The 9,028-nt window shown below is 40.2% G+C and overlaps 1 protein-coding gene across 1 annotated transcript; it reads left to right on the plus strand.

Moving 5' to 3' along the window:
* Positions 1-1,640: 1,640 nt before the first annotated feature.
* LOC128471033 (keratin, type I cytoskeletal 12-like) lies at positions 1,641-6,606 on the plus strand. The gene is made up of 8 exons (XM_053452878.1): positions 1,641-2,133; positions 3,954-4,036; positions 4,226-4,382; positions 4,621-4,779; positions 4,899-5,024; positions 5,305-5,522; positions 5,821-5,870; positions 6,314-6,606. Exons 1-8 carry the CDS (start codon positions 1,744-1,746, stop codon positions 6,412-6,414), a joined length of 1,284 nt encoding a protein of 427 aa, XP_053308853.1. The 5' UTR covers positions 1,641-1,743; the 3' UTR covers positions 6,415-6,606.
* The last annotated feature ends 2,422 nt before the right edge of the window (positions 6,607-9,028 follow it).

The following is a 9,028-nucleotide window of genomic DNA, read 5'->3' on the forward strand; positions in this document are numbered from 1 at the left end:
AGGATTTCTGATCCCGACGTCCATTCTTCCTGTCTGCATTAAAATGGTGGGAGGGCACGGCGCACGCCATGATCCTGTCTCACATCCCTGTGTCAGACACCGGTTGCACAATCGTTATCCCAGCGTGACCCATCTCATACGTGAATATTTACGGCTGTTACAAAAATATCGAATAATAAAATTCAGTGCCGCTTAGCTGTAAAATCAAAATGGCCGCACCCACTGATTATTTTTCCAATTCTCTTCAAATATATCAAAAGGTATTAAAAAAAGTGATGTCTGCGTTTTACAATACACATTTTATCTCGGCGATTACATGTTATTAAATAGTACTATTTTGTGCACCGGTTGAATGTGCATTTTGTTAATGTGACAGTAATCCTAACGAGTGCAGCCAGGGCGCGGTTAGGACAATATGAATCTGCCGTTCCTTTTACGCATCATCGCTCTTTTCTCTTACATGCGCTCCTGTGATCTCCAATTGTGAAATGAGATTTCTTCACGGGACGGATAACGATTATGATCTTGCTTTGGGTGGGGGCTGCATTGCTGAACACCTTACACGCTTGGTATGCGTCTCCCCAAACGCATCCATGACTGATGATTTATCATTGCGTGGGGAGAGGCCCAATGTTTTTTGCTGTTTTTTTTATCCGACTGCCAGAAAACCAGTTTTGTATTTGATGAAATGATCCCCTATTCACAGGCAAACACCCTTGAAGGGCCAGAGATAATCCTTGTGTGTTCAGCAAAGTTGTTGTTTTTCTACGCACGTTCCGGAGACTTTTTCAAGAAAATGAAAAGAAAAAATCCTAAATCGTAGTATTTTTTAAAAAAATACTAAAGGAAATAAAATATAACCCCTAGTATGCCTTTTGAAAGTACGTATGGAGTGTTTCTAATGAAAGAACAAAGAAAAAAAAGAAAAAAGAAAATACCAAAGGAGTTTAGCAGACCTCACTAAAAGAGTAACAGCGTACACGGAAAGCTATTAATAGACAGAGAAATGGGTAAACCAATACTATTTAATACATGTATAGAATTTAGTTCGAAAACATGATTATTTCATACGGCTTCCTATTCACCAATAGCATCACTTTCACACTCAAAATGTTTACGGTAAGCAAATATTGAACGATGCACAGTACAGTAAAGATGATAGTTTTATCTCAAATCAATGATTCTTTCTAAGAAAGAGACGTTTAAATAGAGAGAGCTTATTCTAGAGGAGGGAGGTTTGCGTTCCTCTGCATTTTATAGCCTAGCCAACAATTTGTCTTAATTCTTGTGTACCAAGTCACTCAAGAACATTTCCAATACTCCCTCCTTCAGGCGCTGCACGATGTTTTATGGCAATGAAAGACAGGAATATTTAGTCCGATGACTACAACAGGAAAAGCGTTCTCACAAAAGGCAGATATTTCTACGCCCCTCTCCTATTGTAATGTACCAAAAACGCCCCAGGCATGTAACAGGAAGGGATGCATGTTACATCTGTTATCCACGCATGTAGGCACAACAAGCATATAGACAGACAAACAAGAGAAAAAAACACTTAAGTGGGAAAGGTGGAATTTTTACATTGAAATTACGCCCCTGGACCCACCCACTCTAGGACTATAAAGGTGTCACTGCGAGGTTCTTAACACATCTTCTCCCTCCCTTACGATATTGACGTGACACTGAGGTGTCTGGAAGAAACATATTTCACATCAACTTTGCTGGAGGATCTTGTTCGGAATCATGTCTTACTCCAGCAGCCTCCAGACCAAACAAACCATCCAGACGCGTCAGAGCAGTGGCCGTAACAGCACCTACGGAGGTTTCAGCAGTGGCTCCCTGTCCAGCTCTGGTTTGGGTGGAGGTTTCTCAACCCAAATTGCCAACTTCAACTATGGAAGCTCTGGCTTTGGTGGGAGTGATGGCCTTCTCGCTGGAGGGGAGAAGCACACCATGCAGAACCTGAACGACCGTCTGGCCAGCTATCTTGAAAAGGTTCGGGCATTGGAACTGGCCAACAGCGATCTGGAGAAGAAAATAAGGGAATGGTATGAAAGTCAAAGTGCGCTCAACAATAGTCAAAGCCGGGATTACACCAAGTACTACCAGATTATTGAAGATCTAAAGAACAAGGCAAGTGACAAAATGGGAATTGGTGCAAACATATTTTCTAGATGTACATACTTTCTGTCTTATTATTACCTGTCCCATTATCAGTAAATTCTACTTATTTCATTCAGAATAACTATTAAAATATTATAAAATGATAATTTTATTCATTCAAGCCAATATTGTTGAAATGTCTTCAAGTTCAAATTAATCTAGTCTACTCCTTTTGGTAATAAATTAAAATAGATGGAAACATGGCATGGAGGAGAGTAAGATGAAGGGAGATGGTAGTCTATGTATAGGCAGGAACCATGAGGAAAGAATAGGAGCATGGGAAAGGAAAGGTAAAATTATAGAAGATGAATGGATAGGAATGAAAAGTAGAGGGGGCGGATCGGTGAGAGATGCTACATAAAGGACACAAAGGCCTGAAGGGATGAATGAGAAAAGGTCACCTTCAAAGGTATAACTGGTGATAGGAAGTGTAAAAAGATAGGACCTAAAGGTAATACAGAGACACCAAGAATATAGGGAAAAACACCATAAAGTGAAATGCATACATGTTTTCAACAATAATAATTGTACTTGTATTACATTAGGGAATGATGCAACCAATATTTTGAGCAATATGAATGTAGGCAAAACATATGCTTTTCTGAAAAATGTATATTAACGCAACGTGGGGCTTTACAACAAGGAGCTGAAATGGCATAGTAAACGTGTCTTTGACCACTCCATGGTCAACTACTCTACTACTCCATAAAAGGTTGGAATTAATGATACGGAGGATCATCAATATTCAAGATCTTGGGAGACTTAAAAGCTGGCCATTTCTGCTCAGGATGGGTCTTATCCTCAGTATCAATTATTGATAGAACCATTCAAGCTTTGTTAAAGTTCTCAAACCAGACAACGCTCAAACCCAAGACTTGCTTTCTCTAATTTTACTAAATAAAGTAGACCAGGCTCATGTTATGGTTCACATTTATGAGTTAGTGTCTGGAGTCTCTGCCATGAACCCCCTGCTGTAAAATCATCCACACTCAAAGCCTTAAATCCGCTAACGAACCCTTTGTCCTGACATGTATCACTCTAAAACATGCTTCATTCAACATATTTGATCAAAGCTCTTAATATTTAATGCTGCTTCCTAATTTATCCATGACGTCTTTGTTCCATCTCCCCCGCGGGTTACACATACTAAGCTTTCCAATATTTAGTGGTTGATTAATGGATAAACATGTACATAGGTTCAGCTAAGAGGTATTGCGCTCTATTTATTCCTTGAACTTAACCAGGGCTTATGTTCTCTGTAGACATTTATGCCTAAAGGCGCCGTCTGACAGACATGCGTCTTTCTTAATGAGCGTCTCTATAATCGCTTACGTCAACCTATGTTGAAGGATGGCTAGTTATTTTCTTTATTGTACAATTGTATATTTTTAAAATAATTGCGTTAAAATGCATTATCACAATGTTTTTAGTGTATATTCTTTTAATTCAGAAGATAATATTGCGTAATATGCAACAATTTAGGATAATTAGAACAGATTATAAGTGTCGTTGAATTTCGAATGTTTGGAAACAAATTTTTATGCTCCGCGACTGAAGGGAAATTAATAAAATTAGTACAAAGTAGTATTTCTTTGCCTCTAAGACATGTATCTCTGGAAGTATTTTGGTGGGTCCATGGAAAGCTTGTTACAGCACTTTACTGGAAAAGGGCTGAGGAATCGCTTTAATTCATGACTTTAATATAAAAGTACAAAAGGGTCAACTGAGTCTTGTTGACCTTACAGTCAATGAGGTTATTTACCTATTTTGTCACCTATCGTATCTTGCAGATCATTGTTAGCTCCACTGACAACGCACGGGTGGTCTTGCAGATTGACAATGCCAGGTTGGCAGCTGATGACTTCAGGATGAAGTGAGTACCAGAAAAGAACGTTTATAAATAATATATCAATATTGAAACCAACCTGCAATTGTCCTTCCTCTTAGATTTATTGTAAAATAGATTTTATTAAGAAGACAATACATTCTAGTCGAGTGGACATTTTCTTTTTCCTGGTAATTCTGATTAACCCGCTCCTCCTTCATCATTTTTCGACTTCAGGTATGAGAACGAGCTTGCCATGCGTCAGAACGTTGAGGCCGACATCAACGGCCTCCGCCGTGTCCTGGATGAACTGACCCTCGCTAGATCAGACCTGGAGCTGCAAGTGGAATCTCTTAGCGAAGAGCTGGCCTTCCTTAAGAAGAACCATCTGGAGGTAAGAGACCCACTAATGAATTTTGAACGTATTCACAGGTGTAATTTTCTCAGCACGGTGAGGGATAATAATAGTAATAAAAATACTAATAATCACGTTGTCCTCTGGGACCAGTAAATGAGGGGACCAAAGATCTTAAACGCATTGGCATGAGTAAGTTGAGGACAATGCTTCCGCTACTAACTTTACAATAAGTAATTGGGGTAACGCCATCTCCTATGCTTTTCTGCATTGTTAGGAGATGAATTCCTTTAAAGGCAGCACTGGCCAAGTCAGTGTTGAGATGGATGCAGCTCCAGCAGTTGATCTCACCGTGCTTCTAAACAACATGAGAGCAGAGTATGAGGGCCTGGCCGAGAAGAACCGCAAAGAAGCTGAAGAATGGTTCCTGAAGAAGGTAGGTTAGACCCAACCCCATTGAACTGCCTTTCCTCAATTCTGTATTTTGTTCCATTCGCTTGTCTATATGACATTGACTCACTATTTCTGTATTCATTCTTCTTGCTGATGTTATAGAGCAGTGAGCTGAAAAAGGAGATTTCTGTAGGTGTTCAAGAAGTTCAGTCTAGCCGTTCAGAGATCTCCGATCTCAAACGCACCCTGCAGAGCCTAGAGATTGAGTTGCAGGCTCAGATTTCCATGGTAAGCGACACAATAATTATCCTATTCTACTTTTTTCTTTCTTCTTAATGGTTTAACAGTTTTCACCAAGAGTTCCCTAATCATCTAGAAATGTAATTTACAGAAGTCTTGGATCGTACCTGGGAACCTCTGAGCTCCGGCTACCCGGAGCCTTCCCTTGCGGGATGCGCTCAGGACTGCCCACTGACGTCAGCTGGTGGTCCCGCTGACGTCGGTGGGCGGTCTCGTGATATCGGTAGGCTGTCCAAAAGTCTGATTTGTGCATCAATTTTGAATTTAGAAAAACTCCCTTGAAGGAACCTTGGCAGAGACAGAAGGCCGTTATTGTGTACAGCTAAGCCATATCCAGACACAGATCTCCAGCATTGAAGAACAGCTACAACAGGTCAGAATAGACATGGAAAGACAGAGCTCAGAGTATAAGAGGCTGCTGGACATCAAGACCAGGCTGGAGATGGAAATCGAGACTTACAGACGTCTGCTGGAAGGAGAGCTTGGGTAATGTCATAAAAAATAACCTAATCCTAACAAATATATTTCTACAACTGCAATGTACAAAAAGACAAAAAGGAGCAATCACAAAAACATGCTATTTAATGTATTGTTAAAATCTACAATAAAATGCAGCTAATTATAATTCTGAATATACTGCCCTAATAGGCTTTCTACTCTATAATGACTTTTTGGGTCCTAGACAGTTGTGGCCAATGTAAATTTACCATTGTTTATGGGATATAATGCACATTATTAAACCAACAATGTATTGAAACAAAACTTTTTTCTTTGGGATTTACAGACAAATCCAGCAAATAAAGTCACAGGCATCATCAGTAGATTCCAAGAAAGGTAAGTTAATTAAAGGCTTGGTGAAAACGAGGGTATAGTAGATAAGATCGACGGTAAATAGAATATTTTGTGTATACCGGGTATTTATAGAATAGCATGAATATGGAAAATAAGGCTAGATAGCTACACGTTTTGTAGTTGAATTGGTATCCTTGTATAAACACTTTGCCTGCCTCCAAGGGTAAAAGGTAATGGAAGATTTTGGTGGACGCATGGAAGATGAGACATTACACAGAAAGTAGATATAATGCATGGGGAGGGAGAAGGAGTATTTAGAGGAGAGTATGGAAGTAGGATTATAGGTAATAGAATGAAGAATATAAGAGAACTGGTGGGTAAAATGAGATATATTGGGATATTACACAAGCATGGAGCCTTGTGACATCATGGGACTCAGTGGAAGTAGTCGTAAAATTTACCATTACAATCAATATCTTTTTCAGATCCAACAAAAACGAGAAAAGTCAAGACAATTGTCGAAGAGGTGGTCGACGGGAAAGTCGTCTCTTCCAGCGTCCAGGAAATTGAAGAGAAGATGAATTAAAAAAAAATATTTGAGAATGTAATACGCTGAAAATCTTGGCTCGACTTAAAACCACAATAAATGTATTTGGAGGAAACAGAAGTTAGCTCTCGGATATGTATTTTTTATGTTGCATAGGAAAAGGGTAAACAATTGTAATGGAAAAATCAGAATTTACTTTAAATATGTAAAGCCGAAGAATACCAACTAAAATATGAAATATACCAGGGTGAAGAGCATTCTCATAAATCAGACACTTCTTTATAGAGACAGCTAATGTAGACAGTCTAAAGCAGGGGTCCTCAAACTGCGGCCCTCCAGCTGCTGCAGGACTACATCTCCCATGCTCCTCAGCCAGCCCCTTAGCTGAAGGAGCATTATGGGAGATGTAGTCCTGCAGCAGCTGGAGGGCCGCAGTTTGAGGACCCCTGGTCTAAAGCATTGGTTTGCCGGTTCTCAACTGACTCAATAAAGCATTTCTGATTTCCATGCATTTGTTATTTTCTTTCATTGAACTCTGAGCACCAAAAAACTAGCCATGTTGTCACCAACTCGAACATGGCCTAGATGCACTAAGGTAAGAGGTTTTATCAATGACGGTTCTCCGGTTCCTGCATCATTCTTTAAAGCTTTGTATGTAAATGAGAAATATCCTAGGGCAGACGATAATAATTGCAGAACCCGGAGAACGTTCTCTCACTAGAGAGACTTCTCTTAACCACCTGAGAACATCTAGGCCAATGCGACAATGACCCGAAAAGTCCTATTGGCAAAATGGTATGCTCCACATATTTTTTGTTTATTTTTTCATATTGAGTTCTAATTAAAACAACAAACAAACTTGGGTTCCATGTTCTAAACAGAGAATTGATGGTGTTAACCTATAATACAGTCAATAGTTTGAGAAGACCCTCCTCATTCTTTACCTTTTCACAATTGCATAAGGTAAGGAATGATAAAGCACAAGATATGAAGAAACAACGGAACGCTTGATAGATATTCAGGGCAAAGTGAAGAAATAAAAATGAACATTCCAAGATGATTGCTTCACGTTTATCATTTGGGGCAGAATTGCTTTTAGTCTTTTTATGTTTGACAAGCGGTCTAGAATATCCATGCTGATCTGATTCATTCATCATTCAAACTTTGCACCAAAATACGTATACATTTACCACCCCGAGCCATTTCTGTGGCTGGGGTGGTAAATGTTTCATATTACCCCAAGTCACCTGGAACTTATAGTTTAGTAAATAAGCCCCATAATGTTTTGTTAACAGGCGGTGCTTGTGCTGATTAGATTTCATAAGCTAAATTTAGAGGACTTCCTTTGTTAAAGGTTAGCGTGCATTCTTACGCACGGCTCATGCCTCTCCTCGCTCGTGTGATTTAAGTTCATGTTCTTTAAAGTAACCTTCCCAAGCGAGAGAGAGAGAAAGAGAGAGACGGTTGATCCTGGAATACGTTCAGATCTGGATTTGTTAGGATTAATTGCAGCGTGATGGTGAAGATAAGAGTGTATTATTATTGCGTATGCGTGCATCATGCTCAGTCCACATTACATGCATGATAAGTTAATATCATATGGCGTTGTGCCAAAGGAATGCCCTTTCTTTACTTATCTCCACAAGCTCAGGGATTGATTCGGCCACAGCGCACGCACAAGGTGCTGGCAGTCCCAATCAACGGGGCATTTCTTCAAAAAGAGAGAGCTAAACCAGGGCATCAGGGCTCTACAGTTACATTTGAGATTCTTGGCAGCTACAGCTATTGTAGCCATTACAGGTCTGATTTTGCCATAAGGCAAAGTAGAATTCTACTTAGTACACCTGGCCTTATGGGCGTCCTTAGGCTTGTAGCATGCACTACATGGTTGTGTGTCAGGGTCTTAACCTCCACGGGCCAACATGGGCAGCTGCACCAGGCACAGCAAGTTGAGGTGGGTGCATGAGATGCCCAGCAGGAATGCCCCTGTGCCATGCTTCAAGAATACTGTTTACCATTCACACCGGGCTGGACCACCAATCCTACCCCAGATGCCAAAAACCCTAGTTGTGACTTTGGGTGACTACAGCCACCATATTTTGAAATAAACCACCTCTTAATGTTTGCCCCAGCTTGTGCTTGGTGGCATTTCAATAACAACATTGAATGGTGAGGTCCATGCAGAATTTCTAATAGGATTCATCCATGTCTTGGAGGGGGGTTGAAGCTCATTTATGCAAGGGAAATGAGTAGCATCCTGTCCTGATGTCATTCAAATAAGTAAAGGGTATGTGAGGACACGCATTATGCGTCGATTTGAATGCCTATTTTACTAGTGTTTACTCACGGGCTATGAATGAGAAGAGGCTGACGTTTTCCCAACTGTTTACTGTGAGCTCTTGAGAGTTTTTGCTCATAGAATCGCCAGCTATATCAGGGGCTCTGACTCAATTACAAGGTTAAAATTAGGAGTTCCATCCCCGGCTTATGACTGTATAGCCCTGTAATAACAACAAGTGATGCAGATGAATGGTTGCAGTTGTGTGTGGTGTTTAAGCAGTTGTCGGTGTATTTAAAGGTATATCCAAGCATGTTTTCAAGGACCAGTATTGTCAAACTAAGTTTTCTGTTTGGTTAAGCCAAGGACACCTCT

This window comes from Spea bombifrons, chromosome 13, assembly GCF_027358695.1.
Source record: "Spea bombifrons isolate aSpeBom1 chromosome 13, aSpeBom1.2.pri, whole genome shotgun sequence".
NCBI lineage: Eukaryota > Metazoa > Chordata > Amphibia > Anura > Pelobatidae > Spea > Spea bombifrons.

What these genes read in the sequence shown, in the direction of transcription:
- LOC128471033 (XM_053452878.1), top strand. Translation starts at nt 1,744, where the DNA reads ATGTCTTACTCCAGCAGCCTCCAGACCAAACAAACCATCCAGACGCGT. An exon ending in TGCAGGCTCAGATTTCCATG is followed by an intron (nt 5,025 to 5,304) that starts GTAAGCGACACA and finishes TTTTGAATTTAG; the next exon opens with AAAAACTCCCTTGAAGGAAC. An exon ending in ATCAGTAGATTCCAAGAAAG is followed by an intron (nt 5,871 to 6,313) that starts GTAAGTTAATTA and finishes TATCTTTTTCAG; the next exon opens with ATCCAACAAAAACGAGAAAA.